The sequence below is a fragment of the Panthera onca genome, chromosome C1, assembly GCF_046562875.1.
Source record: "Panthera onca isolate mPanOnc1 chromosome C1, mPanOnc1 haplotype 2, whole genome shotgun sequence".
NCBI classification, from domain to species: Eukaryota; Metazoa; Chordata; class Mammalia; order Carnivora; family Felidae; genus Panthera; species Panthera onca.
Window position 1 is genome coordinate 201,658,865 of NC_138346.1, and position 15,565 is coordinate 201,674,429.

At 48.4% G+C, this 15,565-nt stretch overlaps 1 protein-coding gene across 1 annotated transcript in view; it reads right to left on the reverse strand.

Annotated features, from left to right (window-relative positions):
• RPS6KA1 (ribosomal protein S6 kinase A1) overlaps positions 1 to 12,900 on the reverse strand; it is a 56,267-nt gene extending 43,367 nt beyond the window's left edge. The window contains exon 1 of the mRNA XM_060622618.3: positions 12,676 to 12,900. Coding sequence (XP_060478601.3) covers positions 12,676 to 12,726 — 51 coding nt within the window. The 5' untranslated portion in view covers positions 12,727 to 12,900. The remainder of the gene's footprint in view (positions 1 to 12,675) is intronic.
• Between the last annotated feature and the right edge of the window lie 2,665 nt (positions 12,901 to 15,565).

The window sequence follows — 15,565 nt, forward strand, 5'->3', positions numbered from 1 at the left end:
TTTGACGCTTAACCAACTGAGCCACCCAGGCACCTCTACACTCTGGCATTTTTAAAGTCCTGATCTGTTCTTGGGGTGCTGGGTGGCTCAGTTGGTTAAGCGTCCAACTCGATTTCGGCTCAGGTCCTGATCTCTGGGTTGGTGAGATGGAGCCCCAAGTCAGGCTCTCGCTGGCAGTGAGGGGTGTCTCCCCCTCTGTCTGCCCCTACCCCGTGGTCGCTCGCTCTCTCTAAAATAAATAAACTTAAAAAAAAAATCAAAGTGTATGAGGATTTCTCCTAAATCCAGATGTTCCCCTTATTCCATGACTTTCCCAGGGTAGCAAGTTAATTGAGTTTTCAGTGGAAAAGACTATGGAACCCAACAAATTTGTTTTGAAGTAGCCCCACACCCAACATGGGGCTCGCACTCATGACCCGGAGATCAAGGCTCACATGTTCTACAGACTGAGCCAGCCAGTTGCTCCAGAACCCAACAGATCTTGATTTGAATCCTAGCCCTATCACCTGCTTAACATTGGGAAACCAACTCACTTTATGTCTCTAAACCACAGTTTCCTTATCTGTGAAAGAATTATAATGCAAATCTTTCAGGTATATGCTGAGGACTACATTCATTTTAATTCAATAAATATGTATGGCCATACATTACATGCCAGGCCCTCTTCCTGAGCATATATTGTATACCAGGACTGCTTCTAGATGCTGAGGATATAGCAATGAACAAAACAAAGTCCCCGTTCTCGTGGATTTTACATTCAGTCTGGTGTGATTAAATAGATTATCACAGCTAACATGAACCTCTTACTATGGACCAGGCACTGTTCTAAGCACTTTACCTGTCTAAACTCATTTATTTAAAAAAAATTTTTTTTAACATTTTATTTATTTTTGAGACAGGGAGAGACAGAGCATGAACAGGGGAGGGTCAGAGAGAGGGAGACACAGAATCTGAAACAGGCTCCAGGCTCTGAGCTGTCAGCACAGAACCCGACGCGGGGGTTGAACTCACGGACCGTGAGATCATGACCAGAGCCGAAGTCGGCCACTTAACCAACTGAGCCACCCAGGCGCCCACTGTCTAAACTCATTTAATCCTCACGACAACATTATGAGGTAGGTGCTGTTACTGTCTCCAGTGTACAGATGAGGAAACTGAGGACAGAAGTTAAGCATCTCAGACCCGGAGAAGGGGTCTCTCTGAGGTTGCATAGCTAGAAAATGGCAGAGCTGAGAGACAACTCTGGCAGCGTGGGCCCAGACTTTGTTCTCTTGTTCACTCACTCTCCACCTCCCCGATGAGAAAAGGCTGGGGCTAAACCAGAGGCAGCTTGGACCAGGGGATGGCAGCCATTATTAACATCGGTGTAGGTGTCAGTTCAGTTGCCTGGAACCAGTTTGCAATGCCCCAGGACCTGCTGCTCTGGGCTAACATTGTAAAATGTGGACTTACCTAGACTAAAAAATTGTTGCTGTTTATCTGAAATTCAAATTTAACTGAGCGTCCCGTATTTTGATTTGCTACAGCTAGTAGTCCTACTCAGGGTAGAGAACAGATGACACACAGGTGCCAAATATCTGACCGCAAGCCGGGAAGAGACACTGAGACCCAGAGCATTAGGGCAAAAGACTGGGTGAGGGAGATGGAGTAGATGGGCGGGGTAGAGGAGGTGAGGGGAAATCAGGAGTCATTTTGTCTTCTGTCTGCCCCTTTCCCGGGACCCCTGGCCCTCTTCCTTTCCCTTCTTAGAGGAAAGGATTCCCTATCAAGTGCATCATCTCCACTTGAGGACTGAGTAGTGATCGTGCTTTTCTGTGAATAAGTTTCACTTCCTGTGTCCCTCTCCCAAGGGTATTGGAAAGGCAGTGGTGGGTCATTCTGGAAAAGGGAAGCCCGGAAGACACCCGGGTCCTGCCTGGGCAGCTTGGGCAGGTCGGCTTGCCTATCTACGTTCTAGTGAAGCAGTCACTCAGCACAGAGCTATGGAGATCTAACCAGCACCTACAAGGCGGTGATCCTGCCACAGCCTCGGCTCACAGTTGTCACTGTTTCCCTCTAGACTCCAACCACACTGACTTTCCTTCAGTTCTCTTGCCACAGGGCCTTGGAACATGCTGCTCCTTGCTCTTTTTCAGACCAGCTTGTCTCCACAATCGCTTCCTCCAGGACATCTTCCTTTAGCTTCCTGTTACACACACTCATAGCAATGGATACTTCTCAAGGTTGTACCTTTACATGTGTTTTTGTGATTATTTGCTTAGCACTTGGCTCTTTGGTTAGTAAGCTCTGAGGGGGCAGGAGTCACGTTTTCTTGGTTCTTCATGGTCTTCCTGGCACCTGGCACACTATGTGGCACATAGTAGGTACTCTGAGAGGCTAAGTGATACTCTGGAATCATCTAGGTATGAAACGGTAAATGCAGGACTCAGACCCAGGCAATGCAACCCCATGCTCTGAAATGCTGCACTCTGAGTAGTGGATAAATGCTAGCTATTATTATTAATAATAATAATAATGGGGTTAGAACAGGCTGTTCTGGGCGGTCACTTGAGGTGTTTGTTAAATGAATGACTCATGAGAGGGCTTTGCTGGACACAAGTGAGGTTATTATTCTGTATCCTGTTGAAGAGATTTTTCTGGCATGGAGCAGGGGGGTGAACTACAGGGGCTGAGGACTGGGTTTTGGGTCTTTCGAATGCACCCTTGCACATATAGCATGTGTTTGCTCCAATGTTCAAGAGCAGAGCACAGGGCAATGCCGCAGGAGGACAGTCTGTCCATATTCTTTCTTAGCCTTTCAGTAGAGGAGGGTCTTGGCATACGTGTCTCCTGGCAGCAGGTGGAACACAATGAGAGGGATAATCATAATGGTAGTTGTCTTTAACAAGTGATTACAAAAGGCCAGAGCTTGGCTAAGAATTTAAATAATAATCACCAGCCATGAGGGCTTATTGAGAGAGTACCGTATGGCCTGCCTGGAGCTGTTTTATGGACGAGAGCTCACGCAGTCATCCCAACACCACCGAGAGATAGAAATTATTATCCCTATTTTCCAGATGAGAAAACTGAGACTCACAGAGGGACAGGATTGCCGGTGGTCAGATAGCTGGTAAGTATTGCAGCGGGTCTGGGAACCCAGTGCTCAGACTCAAAGCCAGTGCTCTTGATCATTTCACTACACTGTAAGCCCAGAAAGGGGCCCAGGGGTGGACGGGGCACAGGCAGTGGGTAGTGGAGAACAGGTGAGGGGGTGGAGTCTCTAGTCTCCCTCATCCAGGTCTGGGGGACGGGGGTGGCATCACTCCCCTGCTTGAAACGCTCCTGTGGCTCCCCAATCACATTTTGAACAAAACCCAAAGATTGCTGGGCCCCCCAGGACCCAGCCCCCTGCTCCCTCGGGCATCTCCTCTCCTACCATTTGCTCACTGCCTTCCTGCCACCAGGCATCCTGACTGCTCACTGACATGCCAGGTAGCTCCCATCTCAGGCTTTTGTTCCTGCCATCCCCTCCACACGGAATGTTCTTTTTCCAGCTCTCAGAGTTCGCTCCCTCACTACACTCACACCTCCGCTCAAATGTCACCTCTCCAGAGAGAACTGGCCCTATCTACACTAGCTCCCCATCAGTGGCATCACCTATGCTATCCTTGCTTAATGGCATGCCTCTACCAACAATCATATTGCCTATTACCTGTGTTATTGTTTCTCCCAGTAGAATAAAGCTCCATGAGGCAGGACTTGTCTGCGTTGTCTACTGCTGTATCCCTGGATACATCTGGCATATTGCAAGCCCTCAAAATATACTTTTGCATGGAGCCACACCAACCTGGGCTCTAATCCCAGCTCTCCCACCTCCTAGCTATGTAACTCTGAGCATTTAGTTAACCCCTATAGCCTCAGTTTCCGCATCTGTAAAAGGGGTGGCTGTGAGTATTAAGTTACATCGGGCAATAAAGATCTGTGTGGTGCTTGGCACAGGAAGGTGCTCAATAGAAATTAGCCCATCTCTCTTGCCCCCTAATTCTTGCCCTGGGCAAAGGAGGGGAGGGCAGGAGACTCGGACGTGGAGGATTCACTGGGGGGACTCTCTGTTGGCGTGAGAAGAGACTTCAGTTTAAAGGAAGTCGCATGACTGTGATCACAAGACTGGTAAAGAATGAGGCTAAAGATGTAGTGGTCAGAAAGGAAGAGGAGGGACAAGCGCCTGCAGATGGGACAGCCCCGGGGCTGCTGGAGAATTGGCCAGTAGTCTCCTCCACTGACCTGGAGTCTAGGGGGGATGCAGAAGCTTGTTCCTGTCTGTTAGAGAGTGTGGAAAAGGACTCGGAGGTCGAGGGACAGAAGAGGAAGCAGTGGTCATCAGTAGGTACTTATCGGGCACCAGCTATGTGGCAGGCACTGGGGATACAGCAAAGGAATAGACAGAGAGGGTGTCTGCCCTCTAGGACAGGGGTGGGTGAATTAGGGCCCATGGGCCAAGTCTGACCTACTTTTTTTTGACGTGTTATTATTTATTTTGAGAGAGAGAGCGCGAGCATGCATGCAGGAAGGGCAGAGAGAGAGGAAGAGAGAAAGAATCCCAAGCAGGCTCCGCACTGTCAGCACAGAGCCCGATGCGGGGCTAGAACTCACACACCTTGAGATCATGACCTGAGCCGAAACCAAGAGTCGGGTGCTCAACCAACTCAGCCACGCAGGCGCCCCCGATCTAGTACTTTTGCATGCCCGCGAGCTAAGAATGGTTTTTACATCTTTAAATGATTGAAAAAATTCAAGAGAAGAATATTTCATGACATGTGAGAATTATATGAAATTCAAATTTCAGGATCCACAAATAAAGTTTTATTGGCACACAGCCATGCTCCATTTACGCCATCTAGGCCTGCTTTGCACTACAACAACAGAGTCGAGTGGTTGCAACACAGACCATATGGCTTGGAAAGCCTAAAATGTTTACTAGCTGGCTCTTTAGGAAAAAGCTTTGTCAAGCCCTGCTCTAGGAACTTGCATTCTCTTGGGGGAGACAGTTAAACAAGCAGGTAAGCTAATTTGGGGATGCTTCTGAAGAGAAGAGCCAGCTGGCATAAGCATTTCCTCGTACTCTGCTTTTTCCTCAGCCACCTACCCCCTGAAGGGAAATGCTCCATCCAGCTGGGTTACGTGACAGGCACAGAGGAGCTGGGGTCATTGTGATCAGCTCTCTGCTGCTGGACCAAGAGGAGCGAGCCTTTTCCTAAAAGGAAAAAGTCACGCTCAATGATTTGCGAAGTTCAGCACCCACTGGATCCCCTTCCCCTCGCTCAGATCCTCACTGTAAGAACGACTTCTGCATAACTTCAGAGGAACGTCATCGCCTTTGTCATCAAGGCCTGCCACGGGTCCACCTGCCACCTATGTGCAGTCCTCCCTTTTTATAAAAAGGCTTCTTCCACCCTACCTCATGGAGCTCTTACAGGAGGGATAAGTCACAGGTGGGGGTTATTCCCATTTCACCGAGGAGGAAACTGAGACTTAGAGAAATTACCTGAATTACCCAGGGTCACACAGCTTGAAATAGCTTGCAGATCCAGAATTAGAAAGTAGCGGAGTGTCAGCTTTGCAAGGGCCTTTGGGACTGTCTTAGCGAGACATGGAAAACTGGTGGCCTGGGGCTGAGGTGAATCAGGTAAGGGTGGTGGCGAATCTTCCATGTGCAAGAAATAAGGCATGCATTGTCTGTGAAGAATTTAAAAACATTAATGAAACCGGGTAGGTCTGCTTTTTATTGCTATCACCATGCCTTGGCAACTCTACACAACGTTGGTGATAAAATCCTCCCTCCTGAAGAGATCTTTCTGTCAGTCTAAGTTCTAAATAATTGCTGTGCTTATTACGAGTTTTTTTTTTTTAATTTTTTTTAAAATGTTTTTTATTTATTTTTGAGACAGAGAGAGACAGAGCATGAACGGGGGAGGGGCAGAGAGAGAGGGAGACACAGAATCGGAAGCAGGCTCCAGGCTCCGAGCCATCAGCCCAGAGCCCGACGCGGGGCTCGAACCCACGGACCGCGAGATGGCGACCTGAGCCGAAGTCGGACGCCTAACCGACTGAGCCACCCAGGCGCCCCTTATTACGAGTTTTAAGAGTATAATATATATGTAGGCTTCAGATTAGTACATTTCCGTTACCTCATCTTTGAGAAATCATCTATATTACGTGAAGGCTAAGTTGAAGAGCTCCCAACTACACAACTGGGCCCCAACATATGCCTTCCATTGGCAAGTTCATAGCAGGTCAGAGTCACTGGGGCTCACCTCAGGAGCCCCACATCCCTCCCCAACATATGCCTTCCATTGGCAAGTTCACAGCAGGTCAGAGTCACTGGGGCTCACCTCAGGAGCCCCACATCCCTGTGTGCAAACAGCAGATGTGAACCCAACAGTGGTGGTATAGTGATTGCAAAAACAAAGGAACGACACTCGAGTGACCACAATTCTCTCACTCTGTGCAAATCCTCCTCTGAACCCTGCCCGGCTGCCTCCTTTGGAGGCACTTCATGGGCACTGTGTGTGCGTGTTCCTTTTTGTAAAAAACAAAAAAGCTTTCTGTACCTAAAAACTATTGGTCCGTTACTTTTTTTCTCTTTTGTGTTGTAATTTTTATTTATTTTTTTTTAAGTCTTCATCAGTCTGAGTGTGTAATACGAAGTCCATAAAAGGAAATTTTTACTGTGTTTCTTTTCTGGTCATTATTGTTTGTTTTGTTTTAATTTTTCTTCATGTTTTATTTATTTTTGAGAGAGAGAGAGAGAGACAGAGCTCGAGTGGGGAAGGGGCAGAGAGGGAGAAGGAGACACAAAAGTGGAAGCAGACTCCAGGCTCTGAACTGTCAGCACAGAGCCTACAGCAGGGCTCAAACCCATGAACTGGGAGATCATATCCTGAGCTGAAGTCAGATGCTTAACTGACTGAGCCACCCAGGCGCCCCTATTATTTGTTTTATTTCATGATTATTATTGAAGATAATTCTGTCATGTTGGGGTTAAAAAATGATCCATTCTGGCTGTCAGATACATGAGCTTTACCACTGACCTGAAGACAGGACAAGACCCACAGACAATGACATTATCTTCTCAACCATAATCATCATTATTATTTTACTGAGCACCTACTTGGTGCCAGGCCCTGTTCTAAGCTTTGACATGTATCATCCCCTTCTTTGTGTGTGTGTGTGTGTGTGTGTGTGTGTGTGTGCGCGCGTGTGTGTGATTCAACAAATATCCTACCACATGTGAGGCACCATTGTAGGTGCTGGTCATATGTCAGTGAACAAAGTCAAATGCTTGCTGTCTCTTACCCTTGAACCACTGGGCCTGGCGGTGGGATAGGTTTTCTCCTTGTGTGCCATCTCATTTTAAAAATGAAGACAGGATGGGGCGCCTGGGTGGCTTAGTTGGTTGAGTGTCCGACATTGGCTCAGGTCATGATCTCACGGTTCGTGAGTTCGAGCCCCACATCAGGCTCTGGGCTGACAGCTCAGAGCCTGGAGCCTGCTTCCAATTCTGTGTCTCCCCCTCTCTCTGCCCCTTCCCCACTTGAGCTCTGTCTCTCTTTCTCTCAAAAATAAACATTAAAGGTGCGCCTGGGTGGCTCAGTCGGTTGAGCAGCCGACTTCGGCTCAGGTCATGATCTCGCGGTCCGTGAGTTCAAGCCCCGCGTCGGGCTCTGTGCTGACCGCTCAGAGCCTGGAGCCTGTTTCAGATTCTGTGTCTCCCTCTCTCTCTGACCTTCCCCCGTTCATGCTCTGTCTCTCTCTGTCTCAAAAATAAATAAACGTTAAAAAAAACTTAAAAAAAAACATTAAAAACAATTTTTTTTAATATTGGGTCTCTTAATTGTTGAGTTTTTTTTGGTGTCCCCCTTAAAGTTTGTACCCAAGGTGATTCCTCATTAACTTTACCCTATTCCCATCTTTGCTCATCTCACCCTCACTGCCATTGAGTGAAGACGGTGCAATAACCCTCCCCATCTTACAGATAAGAAAAGTGAGGCACAGAGAGGCTAAATGATTTGTTCAAGGACACACAGATATTAAATGGTGGGACTGGCACACGAACATCTCTTACCGTAGAGCCCATGTTCTTAACCCTGCTTTACATCTCTGTTTGGTCCACCCAGGTTGCTGAATAACTCCAATAACTTGCCATAGCTTTAATTTAAAGTTAAAAATATAGCTGTCCAGCCTTTTTAAAAGTCTGGCAACCTGGGCTCACATTCGTGTTTTGTAACCATCAGCAGGGGGAGTGGCAGCCCTTCTGAAATAAGGCAAGCTCATTAGATAGCCACAGCCCCCACCAAACCCTATTGTCTCAGCTTCTCGCCCACTTCACTCTGTTTACCAGCCTGCTCCTGGGGACATCTGGAGTGGGACCCCTGATCTAGCCATTTCACAAGTGGAGGAATCCAGGCTCCAGAGAGGAAGAGGCTTACCCAACTCAACATTGCACTTTTAGGACAAAGCTGGGCTCCAAGCCACGCCTCACATAGCCCCTCAGTGACAGGAGACAATTCGTGAGTGACTTTACATTTAAGGGAAGTTCAGAAAGGGAGCTCCTAGACTCAGATCCGGCTACCACTCCTTCCCTGAGCACCTCCCAATGGCTGGCACTGAGGTGGGCGTGCCCATGTCCACACACATGACTCCCAGCAACTCTGGCAGGTTGACCTTGATAATGTCCATCTTGCAGAAGAGAAACTGTGGCTTGGGAGGTCAAGTGACTTTCTCAGGATCTCACTGCAAGTTTGTGGCAGATCTGCCTAACTTCAGTTCACTAGCTCTTGACATAAAACCAGAGGAACTTACTTCCTGCTCCCTCCCTGCAGCCCCCTCTCTCACTCTTGCTGAGATTTTCTTGGGCTGAGGCTGTAATCACCCTGACTAACTTTACTGTCTTCCAAGCGGATGTTACCACGGAGCCCCTGAGAAGCAATCCTGAGTTGTCAAAAACACCTGCTATATGGGGGCACCTGACTGGCTCAGTTGGTAGAGCATGCAACTCTTGATCTTGGGGTCATGGGTTCGAGCCTCACATTGGACATAGAGTTTACTTTAAAATTTTCTTTTAATTAAACCTTTAAAAAAAAAAAAAAAAAGACCTGCTAGGGGCGCCTGGGTGGCTCAGTCAGTTGAGCATCCAACTTCAGTTCAGGTCATGATCTCACAGTTCGTGGATTCCAGCCTTGTGTCAGGCTCTGTGCTGACAGCTCAGGGCCTGGAGCCTGCTTTGGATTCTGTAGCTCCCTCTTTCTCTCTCTGCCCCTCCCCTGTTCACGTTCTGTCTCTCCTTCAAAAATAAATATTTTTTTTTAACGTTTATTTATTTTTGAGACAGAGAGAGACAGAGCATGAACGGGGGAGGGGCAGAGAGAGAGGGAGACACAGAATCGGAAGCAGGCTCCAGGCTCTGAGCCATCAGCCCAGAGCCCGACGCGGGGCTCGAACTCACGGACCGCGAGATCGGAGATCGCGACCTGAGCTGAAGTCAGACGCTCAACCGACTGAGCCACCCAGGCGCCCCCAAAATAAATATTTTTTAAAAAGTTAAAAAAAAAACCCCAAAAGACCTGCTATATGCCAGGCATGTGCTTTTCACAAGGCTTATATTCCCTTCTTTGTGTTTATCTGCATCCTCCAAGCTTCCTACAATGAATACATTTTACTTCCGGTACAAGGAGTTGCTTGATCTAGGCCTGGAAATGATTCTACTAAAGATTTGGAGAAGTTAGAGATCAGAATCCCCAGTTTGCAATTAAGGAAACCGAGACTCAGAGGGATTGCCCAAGGTCACACAGGTTAACAAGTGATGGAATCACGATGCTGTCGGAGTCCAAGGCCTGGGCTCTTTCCACGCCACTGTTCTGCCTGCCTTTTTTTCCACACTTTGTTCCACAAAGGAGTTCAGGCAAATTATAAACATGCATAAGAGAAACCAAGCATTTATCCTGTCTTTCTTGTATAAACTGTATTTCAGGAATATCAAATAATGAATGAAGAAAATTTCTTTAGGGAAGAATTCCAAGTAATGAATGCAAAAAGGAATGACACACTTAGAAAATTACCTTTTGGGGGCACCTGGCTGGCTCGGGAGGTGGGGCAGAGCATGCAACTCTTAATCTTGGGGTGGTGAGTTTAAGCCCCACATTGGGTGTAGAGATTACTTAAAAATAAATAAAAGCTTTAAAAATATATTTTAAAAAAGAAAATTACCTCTTTGTACCATTTAAGGAAATGCTGGATCATCAGTGGATGCTCAAACTAATAGATTAAACGTTGATGGGGAATTTTGTAATGAAGAGAGCAGGCCAAGAGCCCTGACTGACAGATCAGTCAGTAACAACGTTTTAACTAAATATTATGTGCCTCCAGATGTGCCTTAATAATAAGTACACAGCACAAGGGTGCCTGGGTGCTCAGTCAGTTAAGCATCCGACTTCAGCTCAGGTCATTATTTCCCTGTCCGTGGGTTTGAGCCCCGCGTCGGGCTCTGTGCTGACAGCTCAGAGCCTGGAGCCTGCTTGGATTCTGTGTCTCTCTCTCTTTTTACCCTGCCCCCACTCGTGCTCTGTCTCTCTCCATCTCTCAAAAATGAATAAACGTTAAAAAACTTTTAAATGTAATAAGTACACAGCACCATTGCCAATAAGTTATTCCTGCCAAAACCATTAAACCTAATATAATCAAGCCACTAGAGCCAACTGTTAGTTTACTGGAATACAAGTGACAGAAGAACAAGTTAAACTACACCATCAGGAAGCAATCAGCCAAATCTTCTGTGACTTGGGAAACTTTATAGGACAAATGCGCTGGGGGTTTTTTGTTTGTTTGTTTTTACAAATAAATAGCAGTTTTTTAAAAAAGGGAAAGAAAGGTGGAACTGTTGCAGATTAAAAGTTACTTCAGAGATATATATCAACAAATGAAGTGTGAGGGCCACCTGGGTGGCTCAGTTGGTTGAGTGTCCAACTTCAGCTCTGGTCATGATCTCACGGTTCATGAATTTGAGCCCTGCATCGGGCTCTGTGCTCACAGCTCAGAGCCTGGAGCCTGCTTTGGATTCTGTGTCTCCCTCTCTCTGCCCACCCCCCCATGTTCTGTCTCTCTCTCTCTCAAAAAATAAACATTAAAAAAAAATTTTTTTTTAACACAAAAAACAAACAAGCAATAAATGGAATGTGTGAACCTTACTTGAATCCTGATTGGAACAAATCAACTATTAAAGTTTGAATATGAACTAGGCATTAAGTGACTTTAGGGAATTCATATTAGCTTTGTTAGCTATGATAGTTATGTTTGCAAAAGCCCTATCTGTTAAAGATACATGCTGAAATAATTTGGGTGAAGTGATATGATGTTTGGGATTTGCTTTATAATACTCCAGAGAGAGGGAAAAGCGAGGAAGTAATTGAAACAAAACTGGCAAGATATTGATAATTACTGAAGATGGGTGATAGGTACATAACAATTCATTTTATTCTATTTTTATGTATGTTTGAAGTGTTCCATAATAGAGAGGTTTTTTAAAGGCTGAAAGCAAATAATTAAGAAAATAGGGACAAAGAGAAAAGACAGATGAAGAAATAGAGAAGTTCTGAGCTTGTTAGCAGCCAAAGCAGAGAGAGAAACAAGAGTCATGCTAGCCAAGTATTGAGAAAGGCAACCTCTTGCCTGCAGTCTTTCGATCCCCACTCAGGCTCCATAAGAACGGGCCATAGGACTGGAACACTTCCTAACTAAGAGATAAAGAGCCCACACAGCTTGTTCTGGGTTTATCACCTTGTGTGGGATTATCTTTCCTTGTCTTAAGTGCAGTGAATATTCTTTTGTCTCTTCTTAGAGTGTGCACATCATATGGCGACTGGCCAACTGCACTGCTCTCTCTGTTCTCTGGAAGGGGACAAGCCCCTTCCACCACTGCACGAGAAGAGTGAGCATAGGCAAATTGCCCTGTGTCCACCGTTGGGAGAGATCCGCTGGCCATACGGGACTAAGGCCCCAGATTGAAGGTGATCTCACTCTACCTCTTCGCTATGTGAGTGAAGCATTGTTCCATCCAATGCTTGACTGCATGTGTTTACTTTGGTGACTCAAATACCAAGACTCAATGGGTTAGAGGGTTTAGAGTTCTCCCCTGGGATTCATAACAGGTGCACAGTACTCTGCTCTCTTGGGGTTGAGAACTGGTGCACCGTACTTTGGTCGACACCAAGAGATTTAGAAAACCACCAATCCAGCACAGTTTCTTACAATAAAAAAGATTCCAGTGGTGGCAAAATTGCCACTTAACATGGCCTACCAACCAGGTCATCAGTAGGGGGGCCGGTCACCTGTCCAGACTTTGGCTATAATGAGGGACTTGCAAAGGGGTGGGCCTTAGAGAATGAGGGAGATGGAGAAAGACAGGGGAGAGGCGGGGTATTCCAAGTGGAGGGCATACAGAGAGCAAGGGCAGACATGCTATTCCATTTTTGTAAAAGAAAAAAACATCATACAAAATGCATGTGAACCCAAATAAAGCTGGACTTGATTGTTCCCTCGTCACCCAAAAGAAATTGATCCAACTCCAAAAAGCAGTCAGGAAACAAAAGTCTTCACCAAAGGTCTGCAGAGGACATTGCAAAGGAATTACACATCACATACCTCACAGCAAGACAGCCTTTCAGAATCTCCAAAATCTCCCTTCCTCAACATTCCACGCTATCAGAGTAGCTCCCCAAACCTCTTCTTTCTTCTTTTTTCTTTTTTCCACATTCCTGACCACCCAAATTCTGCCAGCTCACTCCCTTCCCATCTCCCAGGAGCAGCTTTTCCTCAGTGGGATGGGAGGAAATTTCCCCAGGTTGCTCCACTCTTTTGCTTAGGTCTGTTCCTCTCTCTGCCCTCCTTACAAAGACTCCTTAGAACTAAGTCTGGGAAGGAGGAAAAGCCATGAATATTTACATGCAACTATTTTTGTCCTGTTGCATAGAAAAAAGGTTGGAAGGAAATTCACCCAAATGTGAACAGAGACCAGCAGAGCCTTGGAACCAGATAAAGTTGGGCCCAGGTCCTGGCTCTGCTGCTTGGTAGCTGTGTGACCTTGGGAAAGCCTCACTGGAGATATTTCTGCAACCCTCAGATTGCTGTTCTGTGAATTATTCACATGGTATCTGGCATATAGTAATTTTTCTGTAAAGTGTAGCTTACAAAGTAAAGGCGTTATTTCTACCTGGTAGGAATATGGGGAATTTCATTTTATCTTTATCACTATTTTTTTTTTTTGCCTTTATCGCTACTTTTTAAAAATTTAACTTTTACTTACTTTAATATTTATTTCTTTTCAAGAGGGGAGACAGAGCGTGAGCTGGGCAGGGGCAGAGAGAGGAAGACACAGGATCGGAAGCAGGCTCCAGGTTCTGGGCTGTCAGCACAGAGCCCTAAGCGGGGCTTGAACTCACAGACCGCGAGATCATGACTTGAACCCAAGTCGGATGCTTAACCGACTGAGCCACTCAGGCACCCCATATTTAAAAAAAATTTTAAATGAGCACATATTTGTAACTTATAAAACACCATCAAGATTATTATTAACATAGGGCGCCTGGTTGGCTCATTCGGTTAAGGGTCAGACTTTGGCTCGGGTCATGATTTCCCGGATTTCCAGCCCGTCGTCGTGGACATGACTCCAAGACTGTCCGCACCGCAGTCCTCTCGCTGTGCGGTGAGCTCCAGCCACTACTCGGTTGGCAAGAAGGGGTTAACGGCAGCACCCTGTCTTCAGCCCTCAAAGTCCACCCTAGCCAAAGTCCTCTTTTGCAAGGGCTGCAACCGAAAGGAGCCAGGTTGCTCCTTCCTTCCTCCCGATGGGGACCGCTCAATACCCCCGCTATGGCGGGTAAGATTTGGGGGAGCCGTGAAGAAGTCTGGAAGAAGAGAAGGCCCTGGGGCTTGTGGCCCCGGAGACTTCCGTCCTCCCTGAATCTCGTTGAAATTGAAGAAGGGGGAGGGCTCTGAAGGTACAGCAGGGCGTCGCTGGGTTCTCAGGGTAGGGCCCGCCCCTCAGCGTGTGAAGGGAGGGAGCCGCTAAGTCCTCAAACACTTGGGGGACATGCCTGAGCAGTTCCTGGAATGCAGGGGAAATGAGTGCGATGACACACTGGGGGGACCTTATCAGCAGGCTCTATAAAACCCTCGCCTCCAGATCTAGCCCCCAGATTGAGTCCCAGGATATCCTGGCTGTTTCCAAGAACCCGGCCCGGAAAGTGGGTGGGGTTCCTGCCTCCTCCACTCCCCCTTCTGGCCCTTCTTGCATTTGGGCCCCAAATCCAGTCCAACCCCACCGCCAGACCATTCACCTCCCAGTTCTACTCGACCTCGCGCTCCCTCAAATCACCACGGGTGCCCGCCCCGCCCGGGGCAGACCTCTGCCCCGCCCCCCAGTCCTGCACCTCCCCCCACAACCCCGCGCCTCATTTCCGCATAGTTCCCGCTCCCGGCACCCCGCGCGCGCCTCGCGGACTCCGAGGTCCGCTGGAACCTAAGCCCGCGGATCCCGCCCCGAGACCCCGCCCCCTACCAAGGCCCCGCCCCTCCACGTGCCCGCGCGTGCTCCGTCAGGTTCTCTGGCCTGCAAGGCGACCCCTTTGGAAGTCAATCCTTGTGTCTGTCAGTCCTCAGAGCCCCTGTTCGGCTGGTTGAGGAGGGCGTTCTGAGAAGCTCGGAGAATATGCGTGCCCCAGGCGGAAGCAGAGGGTGGAGTTGACCGAGGTCAGGACGGTGAGGGCCGCAGAGCTCGAGCCCACGCCCACCTCCTTCCCTACGGCCGGCTCAGTTGGGCCCGGCAGGCACGGGGCCCGGGTCTGAGCATGGATTGGCTTGGTCCCCGCCAGGTGCGCTGAGCGAGTTGGCAGCGAGGCGGGGCGGACCCCGGAACGCGGGTCAGGGTGGAGGGCGAGTCACGTGAGCTGGGAATGTCCGATCAAGGATATGGAACCCAGAGCCCTAAGGGAGGTATAGACGTGAGCTCAGGCCCAGCGGCTCTCTCATCGTGAATGCGGTGACCTGCCCTGGCGGGGATGGGGAACCGGGCCCAGGAGGCCCAACTGATGGGGCGCTGCCTCTCCAGCGCCTCCCAGGTATGGAGGAGCTCGGCTCTGCGCTGCCACCGTGTGGCCGCGGGGAGCAGCGCCCGCCTAGCACGCGGAGAGGACTCCAGGCTGAGAAAACCGACCCTGCTGACCAAGGAGCAGGCCGCCGTCGGGGGAGACCGGCTTTCGACACCCCGCCGGTCTCGAACCGGTTTCTGGGAATGGGGTTGAGGTTGCCTTGGCCGTCCTTCTTTCGGCCACTGTGAATCCGGATCAGGACCTCGTGGGACTTGGGTGTGGATACCCCAAGCCCGCCCCCATCCTGCTCACCGAGTATTTGTGAGGAAGAGCAGGATCCCTCCCAAAGGCAGCAACACCACCAACACCCAACCAGCTTTTCCTAAGCGCCTGCTATGTGAAAGACACACAAAAATAAATAATTAAAATAAGTAGAGGGGCGCCTC